Consider the following 14,771-nt stretch of genomic DNA (forward strand, 5'->3'; position numbering starts at 1 on the left):
GAGGAGTGGAAATGTAATCAGATTTGGTTTTAATGATCATGGGCATTCTAAAAAAGTCATTTAAGATGTTAAACCTTATCCTAAAGCCCAAAAGTACAACTTAGTCAATAGGGGTTTTGCATGGCCTTTTAAAGGCTATGCATTCATTGCTGGGCTTTTTTAAGAACATTGTTTACATTTTTAAATGGTCTTGAGTTATCCTACAAATAGAGTTGAAAACCCTCTTTTTTCTATCTCTCTCCAGAATTTACTGCATGTGTACAATGAATTCGGGGAAGGCTTTTTATACATGAAAATGCTGCTCAGTTGCAAAGCTCTGAATGAAGCAATAAAAAAAAAATTTGCATGCTCCTTTGGAAGGCCATTTGGTTATCTGTATGCCTGATGCAGGACCCAGTTCCATAATTGGTGTGAAAACTGCCTGCCACTATAACTGTTACAGGATGAACATGGGATAATTTATCTCAACAGAAGTTGGCACAGGGAAGAAAATGGGCCTTTAGTATTCTTATCAAATTTGCATGAGCCCAAAGGGAAGGCAGGGCTGCAAAGGCCCTGACCTTACTGGCATCAGCTTGAGAATGGGGGAAAGACAGAGGGGGGAGATGGGAGGAAAAGAGGCTCCATTCAATTATCTCCTCATTACGTTTCCATAGTGATGGCTCTTTAAGCAGGTCAAAACTTTCTCAGTGGAAACAAACACCGGTTCTCATTCAACATCATCCAAACAGGGATGGCCATGTTAGCTGCTGGCACTGTTGGAGCCTAGTTGAACCAGAAAAGAGATATATAGGAGCAGAAGTAGCAGAGGCTTTCTTTGCTTCAGCTGCTCCAAGGAGTAAGAGGGAATATTGGTGTCAAACAGCCTCTAAGAAAGCTAAATGCTCTTTCCCCAGCCAAGAACCAATCTCAGGCAGCCATGGGAGTCTGTATATTCCCAGGGCCTTGCCCCTGCTCCATATATACACATATATCACTCTCACACATAGCAACTGAGATAACTCTGGCTTAGCACATCTGACTCTGCCCTCGGCATATTATTAGCAGGGAGGACCCTTCCCCCAGCTGCCTCAGGGACTCACATTGGTCCGGCTCATCACATGCTGGAGAATGAGGTTAGCCGGCTGCCTGCTCCATTGTGAGTATTATTGTGGGAGTTTCCTGCCCTATTTCTCTTAGGGAGATGCTTTCTGTCAGGCAGCATGAATAATTTGGCTTCCTGTGAATCTAGGCTCTAACAACTAACTGAACACAGTGTCATACCCACTTTTGTGGTGCTCCCTTGATTCCTCAGGCACAGATGATGGTGAATTTTGATTATAAATGCTGTGAAAATCTTGAAAGTTAAAACACCCTTCTTGATCTTTTTTTTAAAGACATACTTTTAAGATCTTGTTAAATTGTTATCAGGCTGCTCTGTATGTAATCATCACTTGGGTCATTCCAAGTTCTTTTTCATTTTTCTGCTGGTTGTGCTTATGTCTTGTCCTCTGGTTGCTCCACATTCTCTGGCCATTAATGCTCATTTTACTACAGAAGAGTTCATCATCACCTATCACAGATGATTTGGGAACCCAAGAAGAGTAAGTTGTTGGATCATCTATGATAAGATATGAGTCACCACAATGGTGAAGTTGCCTACAATTTCTAAGTCTTTTCACTCTGAGTGTTGCTGGGACTTTTGCTTTAAGGGCTAACTTTGGAGATCATTCCCTTGGTGTCTTTCTATATCATTTTTACCATGCATTGATTCAAATAGATATTATTGCTGATAGCCAGTGGAGGAGCATCTTAGAGACCAGGTAGACAATTCTGAGTGTCCTCTAGAACATCACTTACTTTTCTACTCCTATACCTTTCCAAAAGAAATGGGAGAGAAAGAGAGAGGAGGGGGGAGGAGAAGAAAGGAACAAAGACAGAAAGAAAGAGAAAGAAAGACAGAAAGAAAGTGAAAAAGATGAAAGACAGACAGAAAGATAGAAACAAAGAAAGAAAAAAAAAAGAAAGAAAGCTGAAAAATTCAACAAAAATTACTGTTAAAATACAGCTTTCTTTTTGACTCATGCCCTTGCTTTAAAAAAAAAAAAAAAAAAAAAAAAGCTGAAAATTTTCAACAAAAATTACTAAGTTAAAACTTGGCTAACAATAATATTGACTTGAATTAGCCAGGAGATTTTGCAATAGCCAGAGGAGAAATAGTTTATTTAGAGAAAGAAGGAATGAGTACAGCTTTCTCTAGAACCTAAGCAAAGCTTTTTCCATTTCTGATGTCTGCTATCTTCTCCACAGGTGTCTCTACTCTATCTGTCTTTGTATCTCTCTGCCAGTAGCTTTCAGAAGTTCAGTTTGTTAGCTCAGAACTGTTTGAGGTTTGCTTTCAGGGAAGCTTTTGCGTAATGATGGGGTGGGATAGGAGACAGTGTAAAAAAAAAAAAAAAAAAAAGTTTCTAGGTCATTTCCCCAATTTTGTCTAATGCTCTGCTTTTATCTAATGCCAGGGAGAGAATAAGAAGTTACAGTAGCTCAACCTGCAAGGCAACTCCTTATTCTGCAGAAGTCATGACAGTGATGAGTACTCCTTGTTATAGGCCAATGGCATAGCCCAGGCATATGGGCTGCAGCTATGAGTAGGTCAGCTGGTGACTTACAAAACAGATATAGCTTACTGCAATAGTGTGTTAACTTAGGAACAGCTGAAATAGAGGATTCTAGCTCACAGCTGCTCAGACTACTGAGCCCTTGTGATCAGGAATGTTGAGCCCTTCAGATATTAAACATGATGGAGAACACACACATGTACATATATACACGTAACTCACTTTCTCTCACTCTCTCTCTCTCTCTCTCTCTCTCTCTCTCTCTCTCTCTCTCTCTCTCTCTCTCACTGTGTGTGTGTTTCCTGAATAATTTATATTAAACATATCAGGATTGTGTTAGTCAGCTCTATGATGGCATCAGAACAGAAACAAATAGCTCATAAGAAAATGGTTTCTTTTCAATGATCTTACAATTACTTCAACAGAAATGAGATTTCATAGCTGTGGGTACTCCCTTCAATGAAACTCTTTCATATATGTCCTCCCACAGAACTGCCGATCCAACATACTAGAGACCTGGCTCTAACACTTTAATTTGTATAGCTCCCAACAGAGCATATGGGGTGCCCAACGACTATTCTTTGGCTCTTAAGACAGTTCACTTCCATAATTAATCACCCATCTCTTTCAAGATAACTGTCACAATGAAATTTCTACTAATACATCTTTAGGCCACTCACACTCATCATGTGCTTTTCTACCTTCTTTTGGATAATCCATTATCTTGCAATTATTTAATTCTATTCCAAATGACCAAGAAAGAATTTTTCTCCAAGCAAAATTCAACGATATGAGTAAAAAGATGTGCTCCCTGACTCATTAACATGAGAGGCAACCAACTTCATCACTGCCACTTGCTGCTGCAAATGCTAATCAAATGCCAAATGGCAAAATGGATTTTGAGACTTCAGAAATAGAAGGAATTTTGAAGATCATCTAGACCAGTCCCTTCATTTTACAGATGAGGAAACTAAGAGTCAGATGGGTTAAGTAACTTACCCAAGATCTCACAGTAGTAAGGCCAAAATTCAAGAGCAGATCTTTGGACTCAAGAACCAGTTTTCCCCTTGTCTTGATCTAGGTCACACTGCAGTGAATCACAGAATCTAATAGCTGGAGTAAATACTAAAAGCTTATCTAGTCTGATCCTCTTATTTTATCAATGAGGAAATGTGACCCACAGAGAGAAAATGTTTGGTCAAAGATAACAGAGTTAATTGGTAGTAATACTAAGACTAGAATCCAGTCACATGATTGTCCTAGACCCCTTTTCTTTTTGCTATAATACTCAAAGATCCTAAAGGCACACCCTTATCAAATAAGTACAGAGGATTCTTGATTAGATAGAAATTATATACACATATACACAAACTCACTGCCCTCACTGGAACAAAATGATTTCTCACTCCCTTCCAACATCCTTGTGACAAACAGGATGGGAGACAGGATACAGCAGGCTCAGTTTATGGGATTAGGTTTGACCTGGATATCCTGGCAAAAAATGCAGAGCTTCTCAGACTGTCACTGAGGCCAACCTGCTTGCACAGGGGAAATATCAGCCAGAGAGCCAAGTGTGTTTGCATTGTTACAGATTTACAATAATTGGACTGGAGCGTCCTCTCTCCCTACATCCTGGTCTGTCCTACCCTCCTTCTGTCTCATCAGCAAGTGGTGACCTTAGAGAAAGAACACTTATGTAAATATTACATTATCAGTGAAAGGCAGCACCATGTTAAAAACAGCAGAAGTAGCTTCCTATATATCCAGTAATACCATGGGCAGCATTTAATTGAATTCAAAGCCCAATTTTTCACAGTCATAATGAAAGAAATTATGTTCAACAGAAGTAGTTTGTACTTTTAAAAATACAACTTTTAATCACCTTCATGTTTTTTAAAATCTTGATAAATAGCATGTGGGTTGCATATATGTAGCTATTGCTTTCTGTTTTACAGCAGAGGAGAGGAGGGAAGGGAGAAAATTTGGAACTCAGAAAAATTTTTTTAAATTATTGTCAAAAATCATCTTTACGTGTATTTATAATACAACTATCATTCAAAAATAAAATTAAATAAAAAGTGATGTTGACTAGAGCTATTATTTGATGCCAATACAATTGGCATAGGACAAAATTCAGGTAATCAATTTTTTAATGGATAAGGAAACTTATGGATATAGGAAAATAGACTTCAGAACCTAAACATAGACTTTAGAACTTCTGGCATGTAGTCTATTTATCCAGCCATTAAATATCATCATTTTTCTTTAGATTATGTTTTGGTAGTTTAATGAAAACATGAAAAGTCTCTGAGAAAACGTGAGTTCAGATCCTGAAGCTAAAATTTATCAGATGTTTGACCCTAAACAAGTTTTCATTTCTCTGTAATGTAGCTCCCTCTTTTATAAAATAGAAATAATAATAATTATGCTACTAGAGGGAAATGCCTAATAAATGTTAAGCAACACAGAAACTTGAATTGTTCTTCAAACAACTTTCCAAAGAGGAAGCTCAGGGTTTCAACTTTACTGCTGGGTTGAGAAAGATGGGAAAATAGAGGCCAATTAATGGGAAATAATAAGAAGTAGACCTTTCTTTCTACCAGTTTTAAGAGGCAACCCAGTTTATACACACACATTTCCAAGAGACTGTAGGGCTTGCAGTCATATTCAAAACAACAATAACAACCTTTACATAACAGCTAGCAATTATATATTGCTTTATAGTTTTCTAAGTATTTTTAAAGAAGTTATCTCATTGGATTCTCACCTATGAAGTATTATACTCCATGTGTCTGTGTGTGAAAGGGGGGCGGGGAGGGAAAGAAGGGAGAGAGAGAGAGAGAGAGAGAGACAGAGAGAGAGAGAAAAAGAGAGAGGAAGAATGAGAATGTGTGTGGGTGTGTTTAAGTGACTGGTCCATGGTCACATAGGTAATAAGTGTAAAATAGGATTTGGACTGAGATCTTCCACCTTTAAAGTCCAATGTTGTATTCACTATACCACCTTGCTAATCTATCAGCATTCCACATGAAATCTGTTTAAATTTAATATAATTTGAAAAAGGAAACTATGGCTTGGTTAAAAAAAAAAAAACAATACTTCTTAACTATATTTTATTTATTTCAACTTAATTTAATTCATCAATTACTTATTGAAGGCTTATTTTCTTTCATATACTATGCTAGGTACTGGGGATACACAGACAAAAAGAAAATATTCTCTGCACTCAGTGATCTTATACTCTACCATTGCCATTGCAAAGGAAATATTGTATGTGTGATTCCAAAATATACAAGAGGTAACTCATTATTGTTCAGTGCCTAATTATTCATTTTGAGTTCTCATCTGCCTCCTTATCCTATGCTAGACATAACTTTTTAGAAGGATATATAAAGGAAAGGAAAAGATGAGAAAACTCACATCGTACATTTGAAGTTTTGATGAGAAGCTTAATGGAGGGAAAAGAAAAACCACTAATAAATAAAGATTTTGAAGAATTTTGGATGTTCCCCATGTATTTTAGTCCATTATCCCTTAGTATGAATAATTGAGAATAGTCATTGAAAATTCAGGGAGGAAAAGTCATTGAAGCTTGTTTGGATGAGTGGACACTATTTCCCATTACCATAAGAACTAATAAACCTTGGACTTTAATTATTGCTTTTTAATTAATGGCGATAAATGTAAGATGTCTCTAAAATCACCATATGCATAATTAAAAACTCATAAACAAACTGTTTCTTCATGGTGGAGGTTTTTGTCCTATAAAGACTTAGTCTTTCTTTTTCTAAAATCCTGAATTTCAATTCTTATAACAAATAAAAGTTATCTCTAGATTTTTATCTGGAGATAAATAGACATGCTCAACTTCATTTTATCTCTCAGATAATAAAGCATAATGATATGTTGCTATAAGATTGTATTATTTGAAGTTTAATTCAATTGTCAAGCTACCCCTTTAAACTGCAATTTAAAATGAAAGTGCAATTTCTGACACTCAAAAAAATATTTTCCCTGTCTCCCCTCTCCTCTAGAAAAAGGACATTTTCCTTAGCAAATACATGTTCTTCTATAAATGTATTTGAAAGAGCTGATGACTAGATGAATGATTTCTAAGTTTCCAATTCCAAAACCTTTGATCCAACTAATACCTAGCTTTGTTCTCCAGTGGATTCACTTGTGCCTGAATTTTCATGACCCCATTTGGGGTTTTCCTGACAAAGATACTGGAGTGGTTTGCCATTTCTTTCTCCAGTCCATTTTATAGATGAGGAAACTGAGACAAAAAGGGACAGTGTTTGAGGACAGATTTGAAAACTCAGGTCTTTCGGATTCCAGGCCCTGTATTCTATTCATTGTGTCATCCAGCTGCCTTGAATACCTACCTAAAGTTGATTCCCCCCCACCCCCCCCAAAAAAAAAAGTATACAGAATCACAGAATCTTTGAGCTGGCAAGGATGTCAGAGGCTATCTCTGCTAATCTACACAAGATTGTGAATACTCTCTATCGCATAAACAATAATGGTCATTCAATCTCTACATGAGCTCCAAGGAGCTAGTTTGGACTTAACAATGAGGATCTTCAGGAAGAAGGATAGCCACCCTCCTCGAGCCAAGCTATTTCACCTTTGCAGGGCTCTAATTGGTAGGAAGCTTCACCTTACCTCAGACAAGTACCTAAGACTTCCACTCACTCTTCCCAGTTCTGTCCTCTGGAACCAAACAGAATCTAGCTTCTCTTCTTAGTGTGTTAATCTTAGTGCCTCCCCTCTGAAATTATCTCCATTTCATCCAGTATATACCTTCATTGTACTTAGTTGTTCGCATGCAGTCTCTTACTGCCGCTCTGCATTTGTCTGTGAGCTTCTTGACAAGACAAACTTTTTTTTTATGTTTCTTTGGCAGTTAACACTATACCTGGCAAAGCTGGCACTTGGTATTTGCTGACTTGACAAATACACATTTTCTGTAACTATAGAAACAAGGGGAGGGAGGAATAGGAGGCCACAACAATATGTAACAAAACAAATGACATTAACCAAAAAATCTAATCAATGACAGTTGACTCTCCACTCCCACCCCCACACCCCACCCCTAGACAAAAAGCTTGTTTTCTTATTAGGAGCAGGCAAAGCAAAAAGTCTGAGGCAGACCTTTTATATATATGTCATGTCAATGTATGCTTGACTTCTGCAATGCTCACCAAAAAAACCCAAACAAACAACAACAAATAAACAAATGAACCAAAAAAAACAAAAACAAAAAAAACTTCTCTACAGGCTACCACTTAGAGTTTTATACCCTCAACTTTGCTGTGTTACTTACTCACCTGTGTGACCCTGATTAAAACACTTAAATCCCTTCCTGAAATGGTGTTGTATTAAATTAAATTTCTAAGACCTGGCCCAGCTCTAAATCCTATGATTCCTGTGAAGGTTTTGATTTCTATTAGGGCATAAACCCCTTACTGAAGGTCTACTCTGATGCTTCACAGTGGTGTGGCAATTATACTGGATTCTAGGTGGGTACACTTTATGAAAGCACCAGCTTTGGCAAGCTCTTTACTAAACTAGGAAGGCTTCCAGTAAGGGCTTAGGAATGGATTGTGAATCTATCAGCTGAGAACCAGTTCCGCTAAATTTGAAGATCCATCAGCAAGAAGATTGGCTACAGCAAATTACCAAGAATTCTTACCAACATGTAGCAGGAGGGAGAAATCATGTTTAAAAAAATTAAGATATTCAAAGTAATTTTTTAAAAAATGAAAATAGCATAGCAGAAAGTAACACTTAAAAGTTGTTATTTGTCACATGTCTATAATGAATGGTTTTTTTAAGAGATTTTTTTCATGAGGGCGGGTTTTGATGAGGAAAGAGAGGAAGAAGAAAGAGAAAAAATAGCAAATGGGTATAGGGGAGCTGATGAAGAATGGACAGGGAATATCATCAAGAGGGAGATGGGAAATGAGAAGTTCTTGCTTGGTACTTGTGGAAGGAAGCAGTGTGATAGTCATTTTCTGTCTGACCTGGAATTTGGTTGCTAAAATTACTTGCTACATGAAACTTCCAATATTTAATTTAAAAACTTTGGCCACTAAATAGTAAAGCTGACCTCAAAATTAAGTTCTGTTTAAGAAAAACAACCAGGATGCCAGTTGTCCCTTTGCTAATTTAATATGCATTCTCAGTCCCTGTATTTTCTCCTCTTGCTTTCATTTAAAGATACTGGGGGGTGGGGGTGGGGGTGGGGGTGGGGGTGGTGGTGGGGGTGGTGTGTGTGTGTGTGTGTGTGTGTGTAACAACCAAATCCTACAAGACTGGTATTCAAACTGATTCAGAATCAAAGCAAACCACTTCTTGAATGAGAATGGTTTGCATTGAAAACTACTCCATGTTACATAATAGTTTATGTTTATTTAAAAAAGGAAGAAAAAAGTGGGATTTAGACAGCTACATTTACTATACTAGACTAATCCGGGATATCAGGATAATATTTCATTTCTTTTAAAGATCCTATCTATGTCTAATGGAATTTTTAGTTACCATAAATGTCACAATCTAGATACATACCAATATATTAAATTGGGAATCAGGAAAGACAAAATGAGATGATTTTTTTTTCCCCCCAAGTGCCCAGAAACAACACAATAGTTTAAGAATCTGATTTGGAAAAGCAAGGAGAAAATGCTAGGATTATGAAAAAATGGGACTATCAAAAAATGTGCATGTCATCTAAAATTGTTGGTAATCTTTGAGGAGGCTGTCAGTCTCCTTTCTAGCCACAAGATCCATGCCACAGTTTCACTAAGGAAGAGGACATAAACAAGGAAAGAATGATTGCCCACAATTGTGGGGTGGGAAAAACATCCAAACCCACTCTTGGATTAGCCCAAGTGAGTCACTTCCTCTGGGGACCAAGGGTAAACATACTAGTTGTTGTTTGAAGGATTTGGGGAGGTTAATAAGTATGTTAGGATAAGGCCTTAATCAATAATAAAAATCTTATCCAGCTTGGAAGAAATTGAACAGTTGTTCAATGCTTCTTCATAATCTCCATTTTCTTCACCTCTAAAAGATGCAGTAAAAATGCTACAAAATAAAAATGGAAAGAAGCTCAAATTTCATTTGTACTTATCTTTATTCACCTAAGATGAGTATAGACCTCTTTTTTTCTATGGTTCTAAGTGGCAGAGTGGATAGACGATTCATCTTCCTGAGTTCAAATCTGAGTCTCAGGTATTTACAAGTTGTGTGACTCTGAGCAAGTAACTTAATTCTGTTTGCCTCAGTTTCCTTATCTGAAGAAGGAAATGGCAAACCATTCTAGTTCAATGCCAAGAAAACCCCAAATAGGGTCAGAAAGAGTCAGACATGGCTAAAAAATGGCTCCACAACAACCATGATTTTTAATATATTTTAGCCTTGAATTAGATCTTCAAAAGGCTAACATGCAGCCTTTTCTGTCCTTGCAAGCTTTCTTGACACAGAACTGTCTCTGTGCCAGGAACACACACACGTGGCTGGATTAAGCCTGAGCTGCCCTGTAAAGCACACACACACTCTTTCAACATGGGCTTTTCATTCCTAAAATACTTTGTTTCTAAACCACTTATATGCTTCTCTCGGCATGAAAGAATCCAAATGGCTCTCTGCCAACATGACACTGTTTGGAGACTCAGATGTGTAGTTTTTTTTGTTTGTTTGTTTTTGTTTTTTTAATTTGGAGGCTGCTTTACCTAAAAACATTCATACACCGAACATTGTAGAGTAATTATGAAAGAAGAAAAATAGAGATAGAAGGTAACTTAATGAAAAATGCCCCTCCTCACTCTGCTCCCACCAAGGTACATAATAGTATTACTAGAAATATGAAATATAACCTATAATTACTTATGTTGAGAATAGGAATTATAGATCCCAAGTTAAAATGGAAAATTTATAAAAGTAAAAATATTTTTAGTAGAAAAGGTTACTAAGCTCCTATCCACATTTACTTTATTGTCATCTACACATTACAAATGTTTATAAAATGTTTATAAAATTGAATTTTAGAATAAGGTTAAATTGGGGTTCAGTTTTGTTGCTGTTATTTTTTTTAGTACTACTATACCACAAAATTCATCACAACAATACAAAGTTAATTTCTTTAATGGGGGTGACATTGAGGTAGCTACATAAGGTAAAATTATTTAAGAAGACTTATCTGCTTTTCCATTTTTGTGAATTTATTCCCAAATCTTTTGGAGGAGTTGAGATTCAACAAAGTGTGAAATCCATACCCTGGCTAGAATCTTTAGACAGATATACTTGAATAAAAAAATATACTTTTAACTACATCAGCCTGATACACAAACATACTCCCATAAGTGAGTGAAGAACTTTATATTAACATCTATCACATACATACACATCATAGTCAATTCCATTTTCACCAAAAAAGATTTCCAGTGTGGAAATGCAAAAAATAAAACTGATTTCAGCAAAAAGCACCTATTTGTGATTTTTTTTCCTCAGGGAAATGGGAAAAGGGGGAGAAGGAGGGAAGGAAACTTACTTTCTCTCCGTCTCTGGGGTTGATAGCGTGCTACTGAATCCAAGCGATTCCTATAAGAGAAGATTCATGTCTGTAAGTACAGGCAGAGCAGAAGGCTTCATCTGACTTGTGCAGAATATCAAATTGGAAAAAAAAAAAGCAGAAACAAAAATAGCTGATTAAAGTCACTGTGCTTACTTCAATCTGGGATCGCAGCTGTAGTGACGTGGGGCTGGCATCAGGTTTCTCCTAAAACAGAACAGATGCGGGTTTAGTGAGACATCCAAACGTGGCATACAACAGAATGGCAAATAGAAAAGCAGGGAGGAATGGGAAGGGTTTGGGGAAAGGTTAGAGTAGAGTGGGAGGAGAAGGGAATGATCAACAGAAGTTCTTGAAAACCTAATGTACTCTGTGAGACCTCTGACTGACCTTATCGAAAAGGGTCAGAAGCCCAAATTGCTCTACTTACCAATGCTGAGAAAACTAAGAAGGCAAAGAAATATAATCTTTGCAGAATACATTGAAACAGACTAACATTTTGAGAAACACAGAGACTTAAATGACAGGTTTGCAGAACTCTCTGGATCAGATTGTACTGTATCAGGACATTGAATTTATTACAGATTCATTTGCATCTATCTGCTTTGTTTATATATATATATATATATATATATATATATATATATATATATATATATATGTATATATATATATACACACACTCAAGTTATATTTGAAAGTTCTTAAATTCAGAGAACTCAGAATGATGGCATTGGGGTCAAAAACTCACAGTAATAAAAAAAAAAAAATCTTTCTAAACAATTTAAATAAGAAGATGCCTTGGGTGTGCTTGAATGATCACTAGACCTACCACTTTGACTATGGACATTTGACCATAACTTTCCTGGATCTCTTTCTTCATTTGGGAAATGAGCATTACATGAGATGATTCCTAAAACCTATTGCATCAATGATCTAAGTTAGAAAGCTTCCTATTCTATGGAAATTGTAAAGAATGCTGAACATCACAATCAATAGGTCTGTCCCTAAATCTAGGCTCTCCTGATAGCTCTCTCTGGCTAGCTGTGAATTTTTATGTGAAACTAGACTGACATACAAGGGAATCAAATATTTGATGATTCCATGATCTAAGCATGCTTCTAAGACAAAGCAATTGTATAAAAGATCATTCAAAGAAAAATATCACTATCTACTATGTAAAGGTCAGACAAATGAAGTATAAAGTTATCAGATGAGAATATAGATAATTTACTAGAGAACCAAAGAAAAAATAATGAATTTCCCTGAACTTCGGTTTCTACAAATTACATGAACTGATGCTAAGTGAAATGAGCAGAACCAAGAGATCATTATATACGTCAACAACGATACTGTATGAAGATGTAATCTGATGGAAGTGGATTTCTTTGACAAAGAGACCTAATTCAGTTTCAATTGATCAATGATGGACAGAAGCAGCTACACCCAAAGAAAAAACACTGGGAAATGAATGTAAACTGTTTGCATTTTTGTTTTTCTTCCCGGGTTATTTCTACCTTCTGAATCCAATTCTCCCTGTGCAATAAGAAAACTGTTTGGATCTGCACACATACATTGTATCTAGGATATACTAGAACATATTCAACATATATAGGGACTGCTTGCCATCTAGGGGAGGGGGTGGAGGGTGGGAGGGAAAAATCGCAACAGAAGTGAGTGCAAGGGATAATGTTGTAAAAAAAAAAATTACCCTGGCATGGATTCTGTCAATAAAAAGTTACTATAATAAAATAAATAAATAAATAAATAAAAAGTGAAAAAAAAGAAAAAAACACTTCGGTTTCTGTACCTGTAAAATGAAGGAATTGGCCTAGATGGCTTCTGGGGACTCTTCTGACTCTAAACCTCTGATGCTATGAATTTGACATTATAACTTTAGATTCTACTGATCCAGTGAAACTATTCTTTGATCTAAAAATGAGATGACCAAGAAATATTTTAAAAATCTTTTTACCCCATATTGTGAAAAGTGGCCTTAGGAAAATATAACATTAATTCCTTTCATAGGGGCAGGGTGGAGTAACTACATTCTTAGTTTAACACATCAATAAAGGGAACCTGTGGATGACCTTTAATCTGAAGAATTTTAGTAGAAAATAAAAGGAATCAATATGGTGCTCAGCACATATTTTGAATGATAGATTCTATTTCAGTAGAGGTTAAACAAATTTATCAAAACTGCCAGAAATAACTGGAAATGATGACACAAAATCCATTCTCTATAAACTCGGGGTCCATTTCTAGAGACCATGTGTCCCAAAATGTTAGCATTTTCTAGATGCATTAGGAAAAAAAACACTAAGAGAGAAAGAAGAAAAGCTTCTATAAAAAGTGCTCCAGTGCTACAAATATAGCTATATCCAGGTCACAGGCTGAAAGATAAAAATAGAGCTGCTCAGCAACTAATTAAAGTCATTTATAGGTAAAAATCAATCGTTTGCCTCTGCAAATATACCAGAGTCAAAATCAAAGCCTTGGGGAAGGATTATGGTTCTGGAAAACCAATTCTTCCCGCCTACTTGGTTTCCACTTTTTTTTAAGATTCCACCTCCCTCCCTTCCTTACTGCTACCATTATTAGAAGCCAAATGAGTTTTTCAGCCGTAGAGGCAGTGGGAATAAAATCTTCTATTGACCTAAAAGCCCAAAGGAAGGAAGGACACCAGGTACCTATCAACTTATTTCAAAGCCAACTTTTCTCTTCTAGAGGAAGGAGGATGTGAAACAAAGACAGAGCAAGACTTTTTTATGTTGAAACTGAAGTCTGCGTACATTGAGTTAAAAATTCAAATGCATCCACTCAGCAAAACTGTGCTAAATTTTGAAATGCTTACTATTATTTTTTTCCCACTGTGACATCATATAACTCATTTCTCTCAGCCTCATTTTCCTCATCTGTAAAACAAAGGGGTATGATCAGCCAATTTTTAAGCCTTTCTAATTCTAGTTCTCTCTTCCTATAATCTATGACCTTATCTATTTCTTTGGGGAAATTGCTGCTGGAATTAAATATTTAAATGAAGTCGATCCAATTCAAGAAATATTTGTTAAGGATTTATTTAGTGCATAGACAGAGTCCTATGCTATGCAGTGGAGAGCAGAGGAGAAGAATACTACAAAGTCTATTGACTTCATATAATTTGAACTCTAATAAAATCAAACACATACATAGATAAATAAAATACCTAATAATACATGATGAATGTATTAAAGGAGTGTCATGTAAGGTCCCAGGATCAGAGATCTGAAGCTAGAAGGAACATGGGAGGCCAACACCAAATTTTGCAAAACTGTATTATCCACCATACTATGATGACTCTCATCTGACTCTTACTGATTTTAAGAAGCTACAATGATGAATTCTCTAGTATTAGGTATAAGGAGATAAAAGATTTTCTGTGTGGATAATTTACAGAGTAATTAATATTAAATCATTAAAAACAAAAAAAGACAAATCTACTTTAAATATATTCTATTAAGCCTAGAAAGACTTACATGAATGGAAGTTAAGTGAAATGAGCAGAACCAAGAGAATATTGTACACAGCAACAAGATTATAGGCTGATCAACTGTGATGGA

At 36.2% G+C, this 14,771-nt stretch overlaps 1 protein-coding gene across 5 annotated transcripts in view; it reads right to left on the reverse strand.

The window, feature by feature from the left end:
- The window catches only part of SASH1 (SAM and SH3 domain containing 1), a 378,674-nt gene that overhangs the window by 103,933 nt on the left and 259,970 nt on the right, over nucleotides 1-14,771 (reverse strand). For all 5 annotated transcript variants that reach the window (XM_031968401.1, XM_031968398.1, XM_031968403.1 and 2 more), the window contains exons 3-4: nucleotides 11,329-11,379; nucleotides 11,152-11,201 (exon numbers count right to left, since the gene is read on the reverse strand). In XM_031968401.1, coding sequence (XP_031824261.1) covers nucleotides 11,152-11,201; nucleotides 11,329-11,379 — 101 coding nt within the window. The remainder of the gene's footprint in view (nucleotides 1-11,151; nucleotides 11,202-11,328; nucleotides 11,380-14,771) is intronic.

Source organism: Sarcophilus harrisii, chromosome 4 (genome assembly GCF_902635505.1).
Source record: "Sarcophilus harrisii chromosome 4, mSarHar1.11, whole genome shotgun sequence".
Lineage (NCBI taxonomy): Eukaryota > Metazoa > Chordata > Mammalia > Dasyuromorphia > Dasyuridae > Sarcophilus > Sarcophilus harrisii.